This window comes from Papio anubis, chromosome 11, assembly GCF_008728515.1.
Source record: "Papio anubis isolate 15944 chromosome 11, Panubis1.0, whole genome shotgun sequence".
NCBI classification, from domain to species: Eukaryota; Metazoa; Chordata; class Mammalia; order Primates; family Cercopithecidae; genus Papio; species Papio anubis.
This window is the reverse complement of record NC_044986.1, coordinates 42,409,599-42,434,925: the sequence shown is the minus strand read 5'-3', so window position 1 is coordinate 42,434,925 and position 25,327 is coordinate 42,409,599. Positions and strand designations below refer to the sequence as shown.

At 38.8% G+C, this 25,327-nt stretch overlaps 1 protein-coding gene across 4 annotated transcripts in view; it reads left to right on the top strand.

Moving 5' to 3' along the window:
• Window positions 1-17,229: 17,229 nt before the first annotated feature.
• The window catches only part of HECTD2 (HECT domain E3 ubiquitin protein ligase 2), a 92,041-nt gene continuing 83,943 nt past the window's right edge, over window positions 17,230-25,327 (top strand). For 2 of the 4 annotated variants that reach the window (XM_021943470.2, XM_009214958.3), the window contains exon 1: window positions 17,230-17,407. Coding sequence is in view for 2 of the 4 variants with exons in the window: in XM_017963105.3 (XP_017818594.1) it covers window positions 18,459-18,596 (138 nt within the window). In the remaining 2 variants the exon portion in view is untranslated. Of the gene's footprint in view, window positions 17,408-18,225; window positions 18,597-25,327 lie in introns of those variants that run through there. The other 2 variants (XM_017963105.3, XM_009214959.3) reach the window with 2 other exon arrangements.

Sequence of the window (25,327 nt, the reverse complement as noted above, 5' to 3'; positions counted from 1 at the left end):
ATCACAAATTAAGATTATTAAAAAAAAAAATTCATGATCTCATAGTTCTGTGGGTCAGAAGTAGGCTTGACTGGTTTCTCTACTTAGGGGCTCACAAGGCTGAGGCCCAGGTGTGGGCCACCTGGGCTCTTATCTGGAGGCCCTAGAAAGAATCCACCTATAAGCTCATTCAGGTTGTTGGCAGAATCCAGTTCCTTGCAGTTGTGGGGCTGAGATCCCTGTTTCCTGGCTGGCAGTCAACCAGGGGTCTCTCTTTCAGCTCCTTAGGGCCACTTACATTCCTTCTCAGGTAGCTCCCTCTATCATCAAAGTCAGCAATGGCACAGGGAGCCCTTCTCACACTGAGAATCTCTCTGACTTCTGCTGGCAGCGAGAGAAAGCATTCCTGTTTTCAGGGCCTATCTGATTAGACGAGGCGCACCTGGATAGTCTCCCTATCTTAAGGTTAACTATGCCATGTAATATAACACTATCACAGGACTGAATCTCATCACATGCAGAGGGTCTGGGTAGTTGGATATAACATCTTGGGGTATGATTTTAGAGATTCTGCCTACTGTACTGACCAGTGGAATTTTTCCCTCAAGCAGTCATTAAGAGACTCATTGCCAAGCAGGAAGATTTCAGATCCATGCCACAGATAAAGGTTTTAGAATCATGTAACATTATTTTATTTAATGAAATGAAGGTCTTTTAAAAGTGCAGGCTGGGGCTGTGCGCAGTGGCTCATGCCTGTAATCCCAGCTCTTTGGGAGGCCGACGCAGGTGGATCACTTGAGATCAGGAGTTTAAGACCAGACTGGTCAACAGCGCGAAACCCCGTCGCTACTAAAAATACAAAAATTAGCTGGGCATGGTGGCAGGTGCCTGTAATTCTAGCTACTCAGGAGGCTGAGGCAGGAGAATTGCTTAAACCTGGGAAGCAGAGGTTGCAGTGAGCCAAGATGAGACCACTGTACTTTAGCCTGGACAGATGAGATTCTGTCTCCAAAAAAAATTAAAATAAAAAAAAACGCAGATGGGAATTTTATGAGCCTTTTTTTTTTTTTTGAGATGGAATCTCCCTCTGTCACCCAGGCTGGAGTGCAATGGCACAATCTCAGCTCACTGCAACCTCTGCCTCCCAGGTTCAAGTGATTCTCCTGCTTCAGCCTCCCTAGTAGCTGAGATTACAGGCACCCACAACCATGCCTAGCTAATTTTTGTATTTTTAGTAGAAACGGGTTTTCACCATGTTGGTCAGGCCAGCCTTGGACTCCTGACCTCAGTTATCCACCTCGGCCTCCCAAAGTGTTGGGATTACAGGCGTGAGTTACTGCGCCTGGTCCTTTACAAGACTATTTTAAGGTTATTTTAATCCCTTTCCCTTTATGTCTTTTCCTTATAAAACATCATCTATAGGAAAGTAAAAGGTTAATCACAGATACAATGAGCAGCTTCAAGTAATTGAATATTAATTCAATTAACATTAAGAATATTCATGAATTGTCATTTATAAAATCTTTTTATGCCTAATCCTCTAAGATATAGGTTAATAATATAGTTGGGAGGGGCCATTTTAACTGGCATTCATTAAATTTTAATATTTAACTATTTCATCAACAGAATATAGATCAATAGAATGAGCTGACATCTGAAAGGGTAAAATGATGATAATTGTACCTATCAATTTTATGCAGCATTTTCACTTGTGTGGCATTGAAGAGTAAAGGAACTTAGTTTTGTTTACATTTTCTAATCTGAGTATTGACAATTTGAGATGACAGTTCAATTTTCACTAAGCAATGATTACTTAAAGCCCATTTTCTCCACTTCAACAGAAAAAAATATAATTGGTGTCACTGTGACTGCAATGAAATCATGTCTTATGATAGAAAAACAGAAAATGTAGGATTTTTTCAAAAGCATTTATCTCTGGCAGATGTACTATGGACAAATGACTCAATCCATCAAAATACAATTCATTAAATATAATTTAGTTAAATGTTTTAATTAACCTATGTGTTTTCCTTAAAAGTCTTCAAAACTAAGATTATAAAGTAAACACCACTACTCTCTGAAAATAATTCTGGCCAAATATATTAGACTAGATCTACCACCATCTACTTCAGAATCACCTGGAGTAGAGTATTAAAAATTAGGATTTCTGGGCCCACTCCCACAGTTGCAAGTAACAACAACAACAATAATAATAAAACTCAAACTTTTTTTTTAAAAGAAAGAGGACTTAATGAGTCAAAGGGGTTCAGTAGCTCATGAATACCATCAAACATCTGGTTCCTTTTGTTTTTTCCTCTCTGCCCTCCATGGCATCAGCTTCATTCTGAAGAGAACTATCCCCAGTTCCCTGGGAACTTGCTTCCTCCACCACATCTTGGAAGGGAGAAGAGCTTGTTCCTGCAAGTTCTCTATGTAAGGAAGCAGCCTGCCTTAAAAGTTCCAGGAAAAACACTTCATCTCTTGCTAACCTGAATTAGGTCAAGTTCCCATTCTTCAGCGAATCACTCAAGAGACGTGCTTGCACTGATTTACTTTGAGCCATGTGCCCTCTTAAAAGCAGACATGGAGACACTTCTCCTAAAGCACATTGGGTGGGAATGGGGGGATGTATATACACCAAGAGATGGAGAAATTGATGATGGGAAGACATCACAAAGCCCATATTTCTCAGACTCTACATTCACACAAATGGCACATCACATTTCAGGGATCACCCTTCTCATAGAATACAATGTGAAGGCCACCCTCCCCCTTATCCTCCTTCGATAACTTCTCAACTTGACAGCCCTAGTCTCTGGGTGAAGTCTAAAAGTAGAAATTTTAATAAGCTACCCAAGTGAGTCTGCTGCATACAAAAGTTTGAGGACCATTGCACTGCACTGTAATACTTCTTAAGGATAGTTTCATTAATTCTCATATCCCAGGAACCAAGTCAAATATGTGGCCTAATATACGGTAAGTGATCAATAATGTTAGTCAATTAGTGATTGATTTATTGCTTTTGTCAATTAGAAAAAGTTGGTCAGGAAAACCTTGTAAAATTAAAACTTTCAGTGGCACAAAGTCTACAGTGGGAAATAGCAGAGGGCACTGACCTTCAGCCTGGCTTTTCTGGGCTTAAAGACAAATGTCTCATCAGCAGCAATGAACAAAAGAATCTAACAATATAAATTGTTATGGACGTCACCAAGAATTCAGATTTCTCCTTAGAAATGTGTTTCCAAAAGAGGTTTATAATCAGTATAAATTACAAAAGCATGTAAGTTTCAAGATCATCATGCAACTTCTGGACTTTCACTATGAGCTTCTTTACTGATATATTAATACCTCCATATTGGTAGCAATTTTTTTAAAGGAGTAGATATTTTAGTGCCGTTTAGCATTCTGTGACTAAGAAAATTTCCTTCACAATGAACGGAAGGGTCAAAGATAGGAAACAGCGGTCCATGATCATTAGAATGCATTAGCACAGACCATGAAGCCAGGAATTCCTTGACATCCTGGAAAGTGTCCTCATGTGGGCAGTCCTCATACCACAGGATCATTTTATCCTATGGCTGATGACATCACTCAGCATATCAGCCTCCTTTGAAGAAAAATATAATAGAAATGGAGTAGCCCCCAGGAAGGCTTAAAGTAGCTCCTTTCATTTGTGGAGATTTACCATGTGAGTGCATCTCATGGATATTGATGGCTTTGCCTAAATAGTGATACTGGAAATCAATCTCATATTTGCCCACTCTTTAAAAAGTAAACTCCAGAGATGGTGGAATAGGAGCTTCCGTCACTAGTTTCCTCACAGAAACATCAATTTGAACAAACATCCATACATGAGCATACCTTCACAGCAGCTGGGAAATCTAGTTGAGAGATTATGGCACATGGTGGAGCATAGACATATGGAAGGATGCATTGGAGAGAGTAGAAAGGACAGCTTCACATTACCTCTATCACTCCACCCCCAAGTAGTAGTAGCCTGAGTAGTATAGTGTGGATAGAAAGGCCCTCTGTGAGTGGGGAAGGAGAGTGCGGTGAGCATCAAATGTCACTGCAAACCCTAGCACCAGGCCTGCCCCAGTGAACACTAGGGGTACCCTGGCCCCCTGAGACTCTGAGGACCCAGGCTCCAAGCCCACCCCAGCCACAGGCCAGCCTCTACAGACTCAGAATCAAGGCCTGCCCCAGTGCCAGTTCAGCCCCCATTAACACAGGCTTCGGGCCAGCCCCTACAAGCCTAGACTCCAGGCCTGCCCTCCTGGACCCAAGCTCTAGGCCCATCCTCCCAGATCTAGTCACTAGGTTCACTCCAGTAGACTCTAGTACCAGGCCAGCCTCCATGGATTGAGGCACCAGGTCCATCCACCCATGGAAAGCGTCACCAGTTCAGACCACTTGGGGACTCTAGCATGAAGCCCACCAATAGACCCTTTCAGTCAGTCCACCCTGAATCTTCGGATGGGCTGACTGGTGAAGTACTTTCCTTGCTGAAGCCATAAAAACTGAAAGACATACCTACTTCTTCAAATGTCAGACACCAAAGCAAGGCCAAAAAGATCAAGAAAACATACAACACTAAAGGAACAAAATAAAGCATCAGTTACTGATCCTAAACAAATAGAAATCTACAAACTGCCTGACAAATAATTCAAAATAATTTTCTTAAAGAGGTTCAGTGAGCTACAAAAAAATGCAGATAGATAATTAAACAAAATCAGGAAAACAGTTCATGAACACAATTAGAAGTTCAACAAAGAGATTGAAGCCACACCAACATAAACCCAACAGAAAATCTGGAGCTGAGAAACATTATCCAACTGAAAAATTCTATAGACAGTTTCAACAAGCTGACAAAATCAAGCAAAAGAAAGAATCAGCTCAACAACAGGCTCTGGCAATTATAAAGTCAGAGGAACAACAACAACAAAAGAATGAAAAGAGTCTACAGGACTTACGGGACACCATCAGGCAAACCAATATATGCACTATGAGAGACTCAAATAGAAGCAGAGAAAGAGAAAGAGGGAAGAAAGCTTAAAGAAATAATGACAGAAAACTTCCCAAATATGTAGATGGAATGAACCTCCAGCTTTAGAAAGCCCAAAGAACTTTAAAAAGATTAAACATAGAGATATTCATTGAGACACCTTATAATCAAATTGTCAAGAATCAAAGAGAAAGAATTTTGAAAGCAGCAAAAGAAAAGCAATTTGTCACATAAAAGGGACTTCAGTGGATCAGGCTAATAGTGGATTTCTCAGCAGAGACCTCACATGCCAGAAGAGAGTGCAATCATATTTCTAAGTACTGAAAGAATAAGATGAGTAAGATTTCCAGCCAGAAATACTACACCTGGCAAAGCTGTCCTTCAGAAATGAAGGAGAGAAAAAGACAAAAGCTGAGGGATTTTCTTCCTACTACACTTGCCTTATAAGAGATGCTAAAGCAAGTTCTTCAAGCAGAAATGAAAGGATATTCATTAGTAACATTAAAATATACAAAAGTTAAAAACTTATTGTAAAGATAATAATATAGTCAAATTCAGAATACTCTAATACTGTAATGGGGTGGTGTGTAAATCACTTTTAACTCTAGTATAAAAGTCAAAAGACAAAAGTATTAAAAATAACTATAGCTACAATAATTTGCTAATAGACATACAATGTAAAAAGATGTAAATTGTGACATTAATAACATAAATCATGAGCAGGGGAGAGAGAAGTTAAAGTGTAGAGTTTTTGTATGCAGTCAAAGTTAAGCTCTTATTGGCTTAAAGTAGACTGTTATGATTTGTGCAAGCTTCATGGTAATCACAAGGAAAAAAACCTGTAATAGCACAAAAGCGAAAGATATTAAAGCATATCTCTATAGAAAACCATCAAATCATAAAAGGAGACAGCAAGAAAAAAGGAAAAAAAAAACAAAGGAACTAAAAAACAGAAAAGAATTCACAAAATGGTAGTATAGGTTGAGTATCCCTTATGTGAAATTCTTGGGACTAGAGGTACTTTAGATTTTTTTTTAATTTTGGAATATTTGTATTATACACACCAGCTCAGAATCTTTAATTCAAAAACTCCAAATCCGAAATGCTCCAATGAGCATTTCCTTGGAGCATCATGTCATCCTTCAAAAAGTTTCAAGTTTTGGAATATTCTATATTTTGAATTTTCAGATTAGGGATACTCAACCTGTAGTAAGTCCTTTTCTATCAATAATTCTTTAATTTTAAATGGATTAAATTCTCTAATCAAAAGACATAGGTGGCTGAATGAATAATTTTATAAAACAAACACAAGATCCAACTATATGCTGCCCACAATAGACTCATATTAGGCTTATGGACAACACATATACTGAAAGTGAAGACATGGAAAAAGATATACCATGCAAATAGTAACCTAAAGAGAGCCAGGGTAGCTATACTTATGTCTGACAAAATAGACTATAGGTCAAAAACTGTAACAAGAGACAAACAAGGTCTTTATATATATAATGTAAAAGGAGTCAATTCATCAAGAGAATATAACAATTATAAACATATAAGTGCTTAGCATCAGAGCATCTAAATATATAAAGCAAAATATTAATAGACCTGAAGGAAGAAACATATAGCAATTTGATAATAGTAGATTATTTCAATACCTCACTTTCAACAACACATAGATCATCTGTACAGAAAATCACTAAGGAAACAGAGGGCTTGAACAACACTACGGACCAAATGGACCTAACAGACATATACAGAATATTCCGTCCAACAGCAGTAGAATGCATATTCTTTGCAACTGCATGTTCTGTGAACATTCTCCAAAATAGATAAGTAAGTCTTAATAAATATAAGATTTAAATTATCTTTTGCAACCACAATAGTATAAAACTAAAAATCAATAACAGGAAAACATTGAAAAATTCATAAATGTGTGGAAATTAACATATTCTGAAACAACCAATGATTCAAAGAAGAAATTTTTTTAAATGTTAGAAGTAAATCTTGAGATGAAAATAGAAACACAATATACCAAAACTTATAGTGAAAGCAGTTCTAAGAGGGAAGTTTGTGGTGCTGACTGCCTATATGAAGAAAAAAAAAAAGATCTCAAATAATTTAACCTTCAACTTCAAGGAACTAACTAGAAAGAACAAACTATACAAAAGTTAACAGAAGGAAAGAAATAACGAAGATACAAACAGAAATAAATAAAATAGAGACAAGAAACATTTTTTTGATAATGAAATTAAGAGTTGGCTTTTTGAAAAGATAAAATTGACAAATCTAACAAAGAAGAGACTCAAATAAAATCACAAATGAAAGAGTAAACATTACAACTGATAGTACAGAAATACAAAGGATCGTAAGAGACTAAAATGAACAATTCTATACAACCAAATTGGGTAACCTAGAAGAAATGAATACATTTCTAGAAACATACAACCTAGTAAGACTGAAGACATGAAGAAGTAGGAAATGCAAACAGACCAATAATAGATGAGGAGATTGAATCAGCAACCAAAAACCTCCCAACAAAAAAAGCCCCAGAACCTGATGGCTTCATTGGTAAATTCTATCAAACTTTAACAGAATAATTAACATCAATTTTTCTCAAACTTTTCTGAAAAATTGAAGAGGAGGAAACACTTCCAGATTCATTTTATGGTCATCATTACCCTGACGCCAAAGTCAGACAAGGATTCTACAATAAAAATATAGACCAATATCCCTGATGAACATAGATACAAAAAAATTCCTCAACAAAATACTAGCAAATGAAATTCAACAGCATAGTAGTGGTATCATACATCACGATCAAATGGGATTTATCCCTGGGATGCAAGGATCATTCAACATATGCAAATCAATAAATGTGATTATACCACATTAACAGAATGAAGGATAGAAATCATATGATCATCTCAATAGATGCAGAAAAAGCATTTGATCAAATTCAAATCCTTTTATGATAAAAACTGTCAACAAATTAGGTATAGAAAGAATGTACCTCAACCTAATAAAGGCCATACTACACACCCACAGCTAACATAATACTTAACAGCGAAAAGCTAAAAGCTTTTCCTCTAAGATCAGGAACAAAACAGAGATGCCATTCTATTCAACATAGTACTGGAAGTTCTGATCAGAGCAATTATACAAGATCAAGACACAAAAGTCATCAAATAGAAAAGGAAGGAGTAAAATTTTCTCTGTTTGGAGGTGGCATGATCTTATATACAGATGCTCCTAAACTTATAATGTGGTTACATCCCAATAAACCCATGGTAAGTTGAAAATATTCTAAGTTGGAATGCATCAAGTTATGTACCAATAAATCAATCAAAAGGTTGAAAAATCATAAGGTGAACCATCATAATCCAGATACTCCTCTATTTACAATGGGATTATATCTTAATAAACTCATTGTAAAGTCAAAAATTCATAGGTAATACCATCATAAGGGATGGTGTGCATAGTAAACTCTAAAGACTCCACAAAAAATGTTAGAACTAATAAATTTAGTAAAGTTGCAGGATACAAAATTAACATACAAAATTATTTTATCTACAGACTAACAATTAACTATTTAAAAAATAAATTTAGAAAACAATACCGTTTATGATATCATTCAAAAACAATAAAATAGAAAGAAATTTAACCAAGGAGGTGAAATGTTTGTACACTGAAAACTATAAAACACTGATGAAAGAAATTGAAGAAGACACACATAAATGAAAAGATATCTTATGTTGATGAATTGGAAGAATTAACATTGTTAAAATGTCCACACTATCCAAGGCAATCTACAGATTCAATATAATTTCTATCAAAATTCCAAAGGCATTTTTTATATAAATAGAAAAAGCAATCCTAAAATTCAAATGAAATCACAAAAGACCAAAATAGCCAAAGTGATCTTGATCAAGGAGAGCAAAGCTGGAGGCATCACACTACCTGATTTCAAAATATACTACAAAGCTATAGTAAATAAAAACAGTATGATACTGGCATAAAAACATTCATATACGCCAATCAAACAGAATAGACACCTCAGAAATAAATCCACTCGTTTAAAGTCAACTGTTCTTTGACAAAGGTGCCAGGGACACACAATGAGGAAAGGTTAATCTACTCAATAAATGGTGCTGAGAAAACTGTATATTCACATGCAGAAGAATAAAATTAGGCCAGGTGCAGTGGCTCACACCTATAATCCCAACACATTGGGAAGCCGAGGTGGACAGATCACCTAAGGTCAGGAGTTCAAGACCAGCCTGACCAACATGGCGAAACCTCATCTCTACTAAAAATACAAAATTAGCCAGGCGTGGTGGCACATGCCTGTAATCTCAGTTACTTGTGAGGCTGAGGCAGGAGAAACTCTTGAACCCGGGAGGCAGAAGTTGCAATGAGCCAAGGTTGCGCTATTGCACTTCAGCAGGGGAAACGAGCAAAACTCCATCAAAAAAAAAAAAAAAGAAGAAGAAAATTAGACCCTAACCTTACACCATCTACAAAAATCAGGCCAGAATGGATTAAAGACTTAAAGGTGAGAGCTGAAATTGTAAAACTACTAGAAGAAAATACAGGGGAAAATCTTCTTGAAATAGGTCTTGGAAAGGAATTTTTTGGATATTACTCCAAAAGTATAAGAAACAAAAGCAAGTATAGATAAATGAGATTGCATCAAACTAAAAAGCTTCTGCACAGCAAAGGAAACAATCAACAGAATGAAGAGACAACCTATGGAGTAGGAAAAATTATTTACAAACCATACATCTAATAAGGGGTTAATATACAAAATACATAAGGAATTCAAACAACTCAATAGCAAGAAGACAAATAACCTGATTTAAAAATGGGCAAAGGATCTGAAAAGACATTTCTCAAAAGAAAACACACAAATGGCCAACAGTTGTATTAAAAAATGCTCAACATCTCTAATCATCAGAGAAATGCAAATCAAAACCACAATGAGATATCAGCTCACACCTATTAGAACGGCTGTCATCGGCTGGGCACGGTGCCTCATACCTGTTAATCCCAGCATTTTGGAAGGCTAAGGCAGGCGGATCACGAAGTGAAGAGATAGAGACCATCCTGGCCAATATGGTGAAACTCAGTCTCTACTAAAAATACAAAAATTAGCTGGTGTGGTGGTGCACGCTTGTAGTCCCAGCCACTTGGGAGACTGAGGCAGGAGAACTGCTTGAACCCAGGAGGTGGAGGTTGCAGTGAGCCGAGATCGCGCCACTGCACTCCAGCCTGAAGACAGAGTGGGACTCTATCTCAAAAAAAAAAAAAAAAAAAAAAAAAGAGAATGGCTATTATCAAAAAGACAACGGATAACAAGTGTTGGTGAGGATGTGGAGAAAAGGGAACCCTTATGCACTGTTGGTGGGAATGGAAATTGGTACAACTATTATGAAAAATAATATAGAAGTTCCTCACTACCATATGATCCAAAAATCCCATTTCTATTAATAGATATACATGCAAAGGAAATGAAATCAGTATCTTGAAGAGATATCTGCACTTTCATGTTCATGGCAGCATTATTTACAATAGCCAAGATATGGAATCAACCTATGTGTCCAGGGATGAACGAATGGATAAAGACAAGTGAGCGTGCGTGCGCGCGCACACACACACACACACACAGAGGAATTTCAGCCATTAAAAAGAAGGAAATCTTGTCAGTTGGGACAACACGGATGAACCTAAAGGATATTATGCTAAGTAAAATAAGCTAAGCACAAAAAGACAAATAGTGTATGATCCTCACTTATATGTGGAATCTAAAAATGTTAAACTCATAGAAGCAGAGAGTAGAAAGGGTGGTTTCCATGGCTTGGAAGGCAGGAAAAATGGGGAGATGTTGGTTAAAAAGTAGAAAGTTTCAGTTATGCAGGACAAATAATGCCTTTGGTTTTGTGTTGTTATCACAGAATACTACAGTGGGTAATTTATAAAGAACAGAAATGTATTGGCTAAAAGTTCTGGTGCCAGCATCTGGTGAGGGTTTTCTTGCTGAGTCACTCCATTACAGAAGACAGAAGGGTGAGAAAGAGAGAGACGCAAAAGGAGCCTAAACTGAATCTTCTATAAGGAAACACACTCTCAGGATAACAAACTCACTCCTGCAATAACAAACACACTCTTGCGATAACAGCATCAATCCATACATGAAGACAGAGCCGTCATGGCCTACTCACTTCTTAAAAGTCTCATTGCTACAATGGTGAGTAAGTTTCTAGCGCATGAACTCTAAGGAACACATTCGAACCATAGCAGATAGGTTCTGGAGATCTAAGGAACAGCACGGTGACTACAGTTAATAATACTATATTGCATATTTGAAATTTGCTAAGAGAGTAGGTCTTAAATGCTCTCACCACAAACACAAAAAGGTAATTATGTGAGATGATGGAAATAATAGCTTGATTGTGGTAACTATTTCACAAGATATATGTATACCAAAACACTGCATTGTATACCTCAAATCTATATAATTTTTGTCAATTATACCTCAATAAAGCTAGAAAAACTAAAAAGTAAATAAACTCCAATACCTGATATGTTTAAAGAATACAAGATTTATTAAAATATTTCCAGAATGCAACCTACTGACCACAGCATGCTTATAATATAACATTAATAGTTGCAGGGTCCCCAAAAGCAGTATCTGTGAAGCATTTAACATCTACCCATTCAACAATATTTGTTGAGCCTGAGGGCTCAGAAGTGTGCTAAAGACTAGGGATCCTTTGTATATGTCCTCAAAACCCTCTATAGGCAAGAGAAGTTATTAGTCAAAGATGCTTAGATTGGATTTTTACCTCAGTAAAAGCTGATTATTTCAGTATCTCTAGTAGAAAACGTTCTGTTAGGATGCTGGACAACAGGGAGGTGCTGAGCAGGCCTCCAATAGCAGTCCTTTATTATGTGGCCAAATCTACTATGGGTTTATAATATCCTAAATGGTATGCAATTATAGGATAGCAAAATAAATAAAATGAACATTTATTCTTCCCATAAACATTTATCGAACAGCTAGTCTATGCTTTGTGGCAAGTATGGAGATGAATCTGAACAGTTTACTAGATATAATTCCTTAATTTGCCCATCTATGAAATGGGAATGAGTCCCTACTCTACAGTAATACTAAAAGTAGGTTTCCGAGAAGACATGAACAAATCCACGGAAAGTGCTTAGCACAGTCTTTAGTAACCAGCAGTGCTCATTAAGTTGGATTTATTAAAATGCAGCATAGTTCACAAAGCACTTCTGCATGTTTTTTCACTGTTTTCCACAACACTCATGCAACATTAAGCAAATTAATTCAAATACAGTGATTTTGCTAAAGCCACATAATTAGTTAAAAATTGGAAGAGCCAAGACTAAAGGTAATTTTCAGAATTCCTAATTTTATTCTAATACTTTGCGTTGAAGTGTAGAGGCATCTTTTCCAACTTTGAAGAAGAAAATTCATGTTTTTATAAAGGTTATTGTAATTCCTGAACTATTATTAATCATAGAATTGAGATAAGAAGATAGCTATTTTACCTGATTAAAGTTGTGCCTGAAACAACAGGTTAAACCACTAGAATTTCAACCAACTGACTAGTTTGGGGATGAACTAAGACAAAAATCTATGGGTTTGTATGTGTGTGTGTGTGCTCTCACGCGTGTGCACGTATGCGCGTGCATGAAGTGTGACAGGAATTTGTTTAGCTGCAAATGACAGAAGAACTAATATGGATTTAAATAAGATAGGGATTCATCTGTCTCACAAAAAAGAAATCCAGATATAGGCAGTCCAAGCTGGTGTAGCAGTTCTACAATTTCAGGACTGTTCCAGATTCCTTTTCTCTCTCCATCACCCTGTCCTTAGCGTTTTGACATTCATCCTTATGCTTGCAGCCTCCTGTTTGTTGTAGCACCACGTTGACATATCATATCTTCATTTCAGGCAAAATAAAGGTAGCAAATACTTTCCCTAAAATGTCAGCATACACCTCATTGGCTAGAATAATGTTACATTATTCTACATAGCTGCGAGAAAGTGCAGAAAAGAAATCACTTTTATGTAAGCATTTTGTTATGTCAAATCAGGGTGCTCTTAGCAAGACAAAAGGTAAAAATGAATAGCAGTATATGCCATTCTGACTTGTTTTGATGACTTCAGCAGCCTTAGAATACATAAGTTAACTTAGACTCAATAAAAATTTAAATAGGTACTTCATGCATAGGATACTTCTGATGTACAATTTAATGTTTTTGTTGTTGTTTTTCTTGGTTTTGTGTGGAAAACAAATGTAAAATTGAGGTTAAGATTTAGAAGCGTTATCAATATATCCAGGTCAGACTATTAGAATTTCACATGTGGCAGTTCTATAGAACTAGTTTATCAAGCACAACTCTTTAATTAGCATTAGAACTAATTAGAACTCTTTAATTAGCATTTCCTTTGAAAATACCTAAACAGGACATCCAAAACCAACTTGAAAACACATACGGCCACCTCAATTTTTACTGTTACTAACAGTTTCTTCTAGTTTAGGTCACTCCTCTATAGGACTTGGTCAAATCAAGATATAGCTAAATGTGGTTTCACCAACACATGCAAACTCCTGTGAATACAGTATTTAAAAAGAAACAATAAAAAAGGAAGAAGTTACTTAGGCTTTTAGGCGTTTATTAAAGCTCTTTTAAGCCTGCCCTCATTACTTCCGTGAACATTTGCTTGCATAAATTCTGAAGAATGAGGTTAAGATACAGTGAGGCTCATTAATTAGTGTGCCACTAATTTGGACTTGCTGTTTTACAGCTGAGATGCAGCTCTAAAATGTACTGTCCAATATGGTGGCCACTAGTCACATGTGGCTGTTCAAACACAACTTACATAACATGAACTAAAATTAAAAATTCAATTCCTCTGGCAATAGATACATTTCAAGTGCCCAATAACTACATGACGCTATTGGCTACCACACTGGACAGTGCAGATACAGACCATTTCCCCTAGTATGCGAAGTTCTACTGATAGCACTGCTCTAGAAGATTAAGATTTTAAAGAAGCAATATCAAGACCAAATCATCTGAATGAGTATAGTTCATCACTCAGAGCATTTTTATAATTTATCTTTGGAAAAGGTTTCAGAGCCCCTGTACAAACCACTTCAAGAAAACATCGTTTCGTTTCTTCTGGGTTTGCTAAGTGCCTCCTCAATAGCACACTCCAGGTAGTGTGCTACATGTAGGGACTCAAGGACTAATCAGACATAGTCTTTCTCCTCTGTGCCATGACTTATTTGGGGAACAAAAAACTAAGATGTAATGTAATAGGTCTATAAAGGTAAGTATGTACAACATGCTCTGGGAGCAGAAAGAAAGGAATGATTCTATTTAGGACATTAAGAAAAATGCCTTCTTTTGCAAAGAATTCAGCAGAATGCCACAGTAGGGGGAAAATTTTTAGCATAAAGGCTTTGAAAGACTACTACGGTATTTTAAAACAAAGGGCTGGCTAGAAACTATATATTCTGAAGAGGTCATTCTGGTGGCCATTAGAGCAGGTAAGAAACTGAAGGCAAGACCAGTTGCCAGGCTACAGAAATAATTGGGGTTAGAGATGTTAAGGGCCTTAATTAGGTCAATGGCAATGGGAATCTAGGCAGAGAACAGATTCAAGAGAAGTCTGATTAAAAATACAAAGCTTGATCATCATCTACTTTATTCTTCAGTCTTGGCTCTGTATAGCATTGTGCAATTTAAAAAAAATCCTCCTCTAAAGATTTATCACATCACTGGGGTTATTCTAAAGAATTAGTTGCAAAGACTCCGAACAGTGTTTCAGTATGTTCAACTTTTATAAAAACAAAGGAAGAAACACTGTGGGGTGGGGGTTGTGTGTGTAGACAGATACAAGAGATTTTTTAAAGATACAGAGCAAGGTCTTAGTATCTAAAGTTAGTTTAAATGATTCTGCTAATCTGTATTTTCTGTTTTTCTGTAATGACAAAGCATCTTTTTTTTTTTTTTAATAAAGAAAAGGTATTTTTGTTTTGTTTTGAGATGGATCTCACTCTGTCACCCAGGCTCAAGTGCAGTGGTGCAATTTCAGCTCACTGCAACCTCCGCCTCCCGAGTTGAAGCGATTCTCCCACCTCAGCCTCCCAAGTAGCTGGGATTACAGGTGCCCACCACCATGCCTGGCTAAATTTTTTTATATATATATTTTTAGTAGGGACAGGATTTCACCATGTTGGCCAGGCTGGGTTCAAACTCCTGACCTCAAGTGAGCTACCTGCCTTGGCCTCCCAAAGTTTTAGGATTACAGGCATGAGCCACGCACCCAGCCAAATTATTTTTTAAATAGTAATTTTAAAAATCCACAACCATTATACCTAAGAAAGAGTTCTAAAAATCTTTTTAACAAGGTCAACATGGCTAAAATAATTTCCCCAAGTTTACTTTAGGACAACACTCAGTTGAAATATTAAAATAAGTTGCACTATTTCATAACTATACCTTCTAAAATTAAGGTATTAGTGGTATAAACCATTCTTAAGTGACCTGTGTACCTATTTTGCTATTGTTCACTACATTAGTATTACCATACATAATTAAAATAGAAGTTGTCTATAATTTCGACCTTCCATTACCTTGTAATTTTGTCTTTCTTTTTCTTCCAGGGAAATAATGAGTTCTCTAACCCTCACTCCCACCCTGCAAAACCCTATTCCCCAAAGATATAATTAATGAGCTCAGGTTTTCCATCTGGACCTAGAAACATGAAATGCTTCTTCTGCCTCACTCCTAGTTTTTCCAAAGCAAATGAGTTTATACTTGGATACCCTCACTGTTGCACTTCTGACACTAGGAATAGCTAAAAAGCATCTTCTCCACACCTCTGTACAGAATGGCCAGACCTCTCTGTATGTCCTGCCTTACAACACTGTCTTCTCCCACCTGGATCTCCAGAAGCACCTTGATGGCAGCTGGGAATGTGTCTCTCAAGCACACCACAAGTTCCCCCAGAGCTTAATTCTACTGCTTTCCAGCAGGCCCCATTCCCACCCTCCAGCTCCCTCCTGGACTATGTATGAGGGAGAGATGAGGTGGTGGATTGAGGACATTTATTTAACAAGAAGTAAAAGGAAATATAAACAAATCATCATTTTTCATATGGAACACACAAGTGAATTAATCAGAGAATTTGTTAAGAAATGGGTTATTATCTACTCTGGTGCAGTAGCAGAAATTAACATTTCTGACTTGCCTTGTTTCACCAATATTTAAGCATTTTGTTCTATTGAATGTGACTACATGTACAGACACACTTTTATTTAGTCTCACACATGAAAAAAGAAAGCAGAAGGCCTGTTATCCAAGTGGTTTCTCATCCAAGCATTTTTATAGCAAATTACTAAATCTAGTTGAAAACAATAGGAAAGAAGATACTTTTCCCTCTAGTATTTGTTCTATCAACCTAGACTTAGCAGCACAGAATATCTGGAATTGCAGTTAAAATAGAGGCTTCCTTTTATAAAATAACATTTGAATTGTTGCTGTATCCATGATCAGTATACAGACCTGCTAAAAGCAGAAAATAATGGTATGTTCTTCTCTACGGGATGAGTATTTCAGTAGTTTAAGAAGGAAAGAAAATCCTGAAAAAGAATTTAAGAAAAATATTAATAGAAAGGAGGAGGATGCTTCAAAGTAATGCCTGGATACATCATTTTCCCTGCATTGAAATATTTTTTGCTGACTATACGGCACTTATTCTATACCTTTTGTTAATTAACAAGTAAACAGGTGGCAACAGCAACTATATTAAAGTAGAAAGCCTTGCTATAAATGAAAGTCAGAATTCATAATTTAGAAGGCAACATTGTTTGCTTCAGATCTACTTGTTAAAAATGGTGGGTTTGAAAACATGCAACCTCATCTCATGAAGTACCATAACTAGTATTTAGTTACACTAATAACTCCCAGTTATGTAAACAATAGATATCCCCAAATCATATTTGGGTTTGTTTCAGAGATATTTTTGGTTCTTGTATTTGGACCTAGGTACTCTTGATCTAAAAATTCACTCAACCTCGAATAAAATAACGAAGGCACCGGCAAAAAACCTGATAGACCTGAGTATCGAAATCCCTTGCTTTTAATAGGCGATACAGCGCATTCTTACTCTCTCCTTTCTCCTAGATCAGCAGGTGTCTCCACTACTCCAATAGACTGAGGAAAAGGAGGGGGCGACAACAAAGAAAAGGAAACTGTCTAGGTGTCCTGGTGGTGGAGGTGGGGGGTATTTTAATTTCATAATTAAAAGCTCTCTTCTTCAGCTTTCCAGTTTTTACTCCTATTTTGTAATGATTTGATTGAGGACTGTGCAGCAGAGTTTGGGTATGTACATCGCTATCATAAACGGAAAGGAACAAGGAAGGAATGGATAGGAGACAGCAAAGGGTTGCGGGTAGAGAGCAAAACGTAGGCGCTTGGGGACGGGAAGGGAGAGGCGGATTTGGCAGTCAAAGAGGGACGAGAGGAACAGGAATGGAAAGTGTGGACTGGCCGTCCAATCCTATGGGGGAAGGGGAAAGGGGGGGCCCACCACGTCGCACTCCTCCCCACCTCCAGGCTTTTCCTGTGTAGGTTGAGGCCATCCAAGCGTATACAAAAGGGTCGGTTGCTGAGCCAGAAAAGGCTGTCTCCCGGGCTGCGCAAGCTCTGGGTCGCCTCTCCTGGGCTCAGGAAGGCGGGCAAGGATAAGAAGGCAGAGGCCCAAAGGCGGACAGCTTAGTGGGCGCCTGGAAGAAGAAGGCAAAAGGCCACCAGCCCAGACCCCGAGGGCGCTCGCCCGCGGCACTAGGCGCCGCAGGCCAGGGCCGTCCGTGAAGGGTAGTCTGTGCCTACGTTCTGCCCTACTGGTACCACTCGGACTATCCCCGTCCGACCCTTTGCAGGGCTCGACTTGTCTCCCCCACTATCCGCCCCTAGTCCAGGTTCTCCTGCGCGGTCCCGGTGCGGGGTCTCCTCCTCGTCATCTCGGGCGACACTCTGCAAACAATATGGCGGCCGGGCGTCGACCGCGGCACCTTCTCTCCGGGCCCTCGGGGTTGACAAGGGCGGCTACCGCCGGCGCTCCTGACCCGCGACGCGCGAGCCCCGGGCGGGCGGGGGAGGCGGGAGCAAGACACCTGTGGTAGCTGTGGGGAGCCGTGTCCGCGGGCCTGGCGCGCGCGGGGGCGGCCGGCGGGGTCGCGCGGCCTCGGGCTCGCGCGCAGAGGCGCGGGCGCGGGCGGGGGCGGAGTGGCGGCGGCGGCGGCGGCGGCGGCGGCAGCAGCTAGAAGCTGCAGCCCAGAGCCCTCTCGCGGCCGCGGCGGCAGCAGCAGCGCCAGCCCCAGCAGCACTGAGGCTGCCGCCGCCGCCTGGCGCTCCCGCCGCCCGGCCCGACATGAGTGAGGCGGGTCGGGTACCCTCGCCCGCCACTCCGCTGGTGGTGGCGGCGGCCGCGCCTGAGGAGAGGAAAGGGAAGGAGCCGGAGCGCGAGAAGCTGCCGCCCATCGTATCGGCTGGCGCCGGCGCGACCGCGGTAGGTGGTGGGCCGGGGCCGCCTGGCGCCCCGACGGCGGGAGTCAGGAGGGACGGCGGACGGGCGAGGGCCGCCAGGAGGCCCGCGTCTCCCCTGGGCACCCCCTGGCACTCCAGGGAGAGGCACCCAGGCCGCCCTTCCTTGGGCAGAAATGAAAGAGTTGTGCCTCGTGGGCAGCCCAGAACACTTCGCGAGCTACATCTTCCACCCTCGGGAAATGTTGGGGGTGGTCGGTTCCGCTGGATGTTTGCGTTATTTTCTGGGGCTTGGGCTCCCACTTTATCTAAGAGAATTACCTGCATCTTGAGTCGGCATGATCTGTTGGATGAGCATAGGTGTCAGCAGGCGGGAGTGGGTTTTCCACGGAGGTGCCTGCCTGCCTTGGAGGCGCGCAGATTTTTGTCCTTTTCTTCGCGTTTCTTTCCCTTCCCCCTTCAGATTAAACAGGCTGTGCGGCGAGTTTCCACTTAATTGTGACCTTTCCGTTGCTGTCAGGGTAGTGGGAGGTAGATGCATCAGTAATGGTTTTATTTTTCATATGGTACAGACATGTGACTCAGGTGGGGGGAGGCTTTTTGAACCTTTTGTTTAAACCCAAGTTATCTAAGCTTAACAGGGATGATTTCCCAGCTGTATCTTCGTAAGGGTTATTTGGAGAGCGCTCTCAGGCTTCAAACTACATATTGCCAGATGATGTCATGGGACAGCCCCCTCCCCCTCTTTCCCTATTTTTACTGGTGGTTGTGACTGGTTAATTCGAAGCACAATTAAAGAAAAAAAAAACTCGGCTTTTGCAATTTTTAATTTTGACATAATATTTAAGTACTTTTTGAAAGTTTACTTTGATATATTTAAAGATCATGACTTGTCAAGCAGCTGTGTGTGACAAAATAGTAAAAGTTTAGTGAACATTATACATTTTATTTTTTCCTACTTGCAATTCATTTCTTAAAACCTCCCTCTTAAATGACTAAGAACTTACTAAAATAGCTCACTCTTCGTTAAGTACTGTATTGGTGTTAAGAATAATTTTTGGATTCGGTAGGTTTTTCAAAAATGTCTGAGGGCCCTGATAACTGGAAATTGTTAAAACAAGCTCTTTAAATCGATGCAGCAAATTGTGAACAGTAATGATACACATTTAAAAGAGTAGTTACAATTGATTGGTAGATTGGAGCTGGGGTTAGGGATTACCCTGGGAAATGCTTTGAAGGAATTTGTCACCCAGCAGCTTGGAGATCTGGTTCCTGCTGCTGGTACCCTAGGTTTTCAGATTTTGTATAGGAAGTCTTCAACTCACAGAATTACAGCAGTTCCTTTATATGTTGGTTGTTTAAAACAGTGAATGTATGTACTTATAGAAACAGTTAAATGAGTGGGTTTAAGTCCTCAAGCAAACGCTCTCCCAAAAACCTATTTATCTCAGTGTAACTGAAAAATTGCCGTTTTGGAATAAAAATTTGCAAGTGTCGATACAAGTCTACAGTCTGCTTTGGGATTTCAAGTTTTTCAGATTTTAGAAAGGTAATTAGGTACATATATCATATATTAATACCCACAGTAAGGTCCTAGCCAGTTCTCTCTAATCAAGCATATTAATAACTGCAGTGAAATGTATGTGTTCATGCTAAAGGGAAAAAAGCGTCATGTCAGTTCAGATCAGATGCATGTTTTTGGCACCGAATGAGTTGCAAAAACATTTCAGTTTCAAGAATTTATAGGACTTTGAAATTGTAAATAGAGGATTATGGACTTGTACTACTAGACAAAGAGAAGAATATATTCAAGAAAAAAAATCTTGAATTAAACTTTGAAAAGATAAAAGTTGGAATAGAAGAGGATAAGGATAAATATGAATAAACTTGAGGGGTTTTTTTGTTTTGTTTTGTTTTGTTGAGACGGAGTCTTGCTCTGTCGTCAGGCTGGAGTGCAGTGGCGCGATCTCGGCTCAGTGCAGTCTCCGCCTCTCGTGTTCAAGCCATTCTCCTGCCTCAGCCTTGTTCGTGCCTTATAAAGTCTTTCAGAGTCAGTACCATTGATTTTTTATGACAGGTTTTTTTTAACAGAATTCATGACAGGATCTGTGGCAGAATGTGTGTGTGTGTGTTTGTCAAAGAGAGACTTCAAAGCTAGAATTCAGAGCTATAGCAGTGAAAAGCTTAAATGTAGAAAATCTATGCTTGGTCCTTAGTCCATCCAAAGGATAAGAAATCCAGGAGAACTGGGGTGGTGATTGACTTTCACAGCGGCTAGAAAGGCCGTGGTATGTGTGGGGAGGGGAAGGAGATATTGGTGTGTGAGGTAGGTGGGCAGGGAAATACAGCTTATGGCCTCTTGAGTTGTTTTTCAGCCTCCTGTAGATTAAACAGAGCTCCTAGAGGTTTGCTTATGAACCTAATTGTCATCAATAACTTTTTCTTTGAGACATTCCAGTTATTCTTCCTTTTTGCCCCAGCCTAATGGTTCTACCTGTCTAGTTGTGTCTGTGACTCAATTTGTGACCCTACAATAGTGGCTTTTTCAGAAAACCATTGTGTCACATTTGTAAATGAATATATATGAATAAAATAATATAAATATTATAAATAAATAGAAGGTCAGTTTACAGTGACCCTAATTAAAGTTGAAGAGTTAGGCTGTATCGTGTATGTTTACAGACAGGTACGGGGTGGGAGAAAGAATGCTGGAAAGGACAGCCCTGAAGTGTTTTATCCTAAGACCATCTAAGCATGAAGGAAGTCCATTCCAGCTAGTGAGGAGGTGCCTAACACAGTGGTTTCAAGCCTGACTGACTGCAGAGTTACCTTGGTAGCATGTTAAAGTCCTCATTCCTACATCTCACCCTAGAGCACCGGTTTTCAACCTTAGATGCACAGTAGAATTAACTGAGGAACTTTTAAAGCCATCATTATCCAGACCCAAATGCAGGCTTGTTAAATCAGAATTTCTGGTGATGTTGCTCAGGCATCTTTTTTTTAATTTAATTCCCCGGGTATACCAAGATTGAAACTTGACACTCTATATACCGAATTAAAAGCTCCATGGGCGAGGTGTAGGAAACTGTATTTTTAAATTACCATCTCCCAAATCTACTTAGTTTGTGGAGCAGCATTTGAAATGAACTTGTGACAGGTATGGATTAAGTGAACGAGAGACAGCAGAAATCAGGCATGGTGGGGAATTGAAAGAAATGGCAGTGAAAGTGGTTCCAGTTGGAGATGCACAAGAGGCTCAAGATAGAGCCCTCAGAGACTTTCAGTGTTTGGGTCTTGGCCTTGCTGCTGTGGAGAGGTGATGCAAGTCCATGGAGCCAAGCAAAATAAAGAATTTGAAGTAGTGTATGAATATGAAGGGCTGATAATATGAATATTAAATTTACTGAGGTTGATGGATTGGAGTGGAATATTATAAATTAGTTATTGATGTATTGCAGATGTTTAAAAAAGTGGTGAATGAGAAAGAAGAAAATGCTCAAAGGTGGGGCAGAAATAACGGTGTCAGTGAGGACAAATTTGACTTTTTACTTCTGCGCCTAATCAGGTGAACGGAAGAGAGAGGTTCTACATGGGGTAGAACCCTCTGGATAGGGTACCAGTACAGTGGGTTCAAGAAAGAGCTAGATTTGACTTAGGTCAGGGTGGTGAAGAGAAATGGGAGGAAATTAGTTGAGAATTTTAAAGGGATGTTAGCCTGTAATAGAAGACAAGAGGAAGAGCTTGAGGGTGAGCATAATATGTGTGGAGAGGATTTGATGGAGTTTAGTAACAAGAATGAGAAGTTTGCTTATCAGGTGTGTATAAATGGGGATGGGGTTGATGGAGTCCCTGGGACAAAATGTAACTGCCAGTTATTGGACATCTTTTATGTTTAGTTTTGTACTAGGTGCTACAGAAAATGCAAAAAGACAAGGTTTTAAAAAGTGGTCTCTGCCTCGGGGTATGCAGGGTTAACACATGAAAAGCAAAGCAATATGTAAAAGCCACAATGAGCCATAGAAACAATTTGTACTATTGGAGATTAGAGAAAGGAGATCACTGTATGCAGAACTATGAAGAAAGGCCTTGAAGTAAAGGTAATTATTTAATCTGGCTGGCCATTGAAAAATGATAGGATTTGGATAGGCAGAAGAAAGTGGGCAAAGTAATCCAGTGACGAAAACAACATGAGCAAGGCTTAAAAGGAAAAATTAGTGAGTAATAAAGTAAGCCCAGTGGAAGCATGCTGGGAACTTGTGGGAGGTAAGAAAGATTGCATGGGGGCTGGAGCCAGATCACTAGGCAGAGAAGCATAGACAGTTTTTTTTTTTTTTTCCCCCTGTGGTTAGTGGGAAGCTATTGGAATTTCTGAAATAGAGGAACAACATAATGAAATCAGTGGTAGTGTATAGTTAAACTGGAGGAGGAAGAAAGTGAAGAAAAGAGCTTTGTAGCTCATGCCTGAAGCAATGAGTGCATCCACTAAGGTGGTGGCCACAGGACAGAGTGTAAGGGATGAGAGCATACACACCATGTGGAACCTAACTAGACAGCAGAAATGAAAGGGAAGAAGCATTAATAAAGGAAAAGGACTCTGAGGTTTCCAGATGAGGTCAATAGCATTCCAAATTAGAGAGAGAAAGAGAGAGAGAGAGAGTGTGTGTGTGTGTGTGTGTGTGTGTGTGTATGTATGTACGTATGTGTACTTAACAATAATATACCCAGCTAGGTATTTGGAACAATCTTGTATGGAAAATGTTGTGCCCTTTGTTCATTATGCTCTAAACAAGAGGTGAGATGGGAAAGAATGAATGCTATGGTGATGATGTTTTAAGTAATTGAAGAAACTACAGATATTACAAATATACAAAATAAGTGTGTATAACAATAATAGCTACTTATTGAGTGCCTACTCTGTGCGAAGCATTTGCCTTGTATTCTTTTATTTAGTTAAATAATGCAACCAAAAGCAATCACAACAACCCCGTGAGGAAGATATTTTCCCACTTCACAGAAAAGGAATCTGAGAGTCAGGTTATGTGTACCTTGCTGAGGAGTAAAATGGCTAGTCAGGGACAGTGGTTGCTTTGTAATGGAGATGTTTCTGATTCCTATTCTTTGCCCAATTCTGAACACTCTGTATCTGTGGTCATAGGTAATAGGGGCCATGTGGTACAAAGAAGCTGCACCTATGGCATTAATTCTAGTTTGAAAAAGAACTTGTCGCCCAGTAACAAATTTGTTCAAATTTTTGTTACTGGAGATAGAACAATCATGGAAAAGATATGTTCTAGGATATCTAATTGCTTGTTTATGGTATGAATAGATCATTAAATTATATGTAAAATCAATCTGATTGAAGCAAAATAGTCCAAGAGACTTAATACATAAAAAGGGAGGGCTATGACTGTATAAATACATACCCACCATGTCTTAAGTTTGAGTGGGTTGTAAAGTCTCTTTGTCAACTTTTTTTTTAACTACAAAATCATAATGTAGTGTTTGCTTATTTTCCCCTTCATGAATAACCCATTAGGACACAAATAATTTATAACTATATTTAACAATTGGAGAAAAGCGGTTATTATAAATTCTGAGCCAGAGAACCTCCAAAAAAGTCAAGTATGATTCTGCTTTGCTGTTTGTAACTCTCCATCTATAAAATGGGGAAAATAATAATTGAACCTACTTCATAAGGTAGAAATGAAGTCTAAATTAATACACATAAAACATTTAGAAAAACACCTTGTACAAAGTAAGCACTCAGTGTTAGATGAGATTATTAAAGTCATGTGTCATATAACAATGTCCCAGTCAATGACAGATCACATAATCTGAAGGTGGTCTAATGCCTTTTCTGTTTAAATATGTTTAGATGCATACTTAGTGTTACAGTTGTCTACGGTATTCAGCATGGTAACATGCTCTATAGGTGTTTGTATCCTATGAGCAATAGACTATATCATATAATCTAGGTGTGTAGTGAGCTGTACTATCTAGATTTGTATAAGTATACGCTGTGATGTTTGCACACCTACAAAGTTGCCTAATGAAGCATTTCTCAGGAAATATCCCCATTGTTAAGCAATACATGATTGTGTTTACAAAGCAACATCTGTAGCTGAAAAGCTGTTTGTAAGCCAGCCAGCCCTTTCTACTCTACTCCTGTCCTGTGGATTTGGTACTTTCCTTCACAGCCTTCTATATCAAGCGTGAGGCCCTGTTTGATTTCCCTATTTTTTCTTTTTTTTTTTTTTTTTAATAGTTTTATAGTTAACTCTGACTGAAGAATCCCTTCTTGAGTGGTAAAGTGTTATACTGATGAGCTATATGAATAACTACTTGTTTTTAAGTTGATATCTGTAACTTGGAGGATATCTGTGTGACATTCTAGTGAGCCATCAGAAAACATTTTTTTGAAATGAATAATTAAATGAATGTGCCTTTTGAAAATAGAAGTTATTGAGATTTTACCAATTCAGCTGAATTGAAAAATCGGTCTGAAATTTGAGTCTGCTTAATATATTTCAAAGTAACTTGGTTTTGTTCTAGATGTTTTTGTTAAAAAAAGAACCAGACTCTTAATTGGTTGAGGAATTTTGACTGGATCAAATTGCGCATTTAAAAAGTAATATTTTACTGTTTAAGCATAATGTATTCATGTATTTTTAATATTTTCTTATATTATAAAATAAATGAATAAAATCTCTGATGCCACCTTGCCTTCCTAATGATAAATGAACTGAAATTTCTGAG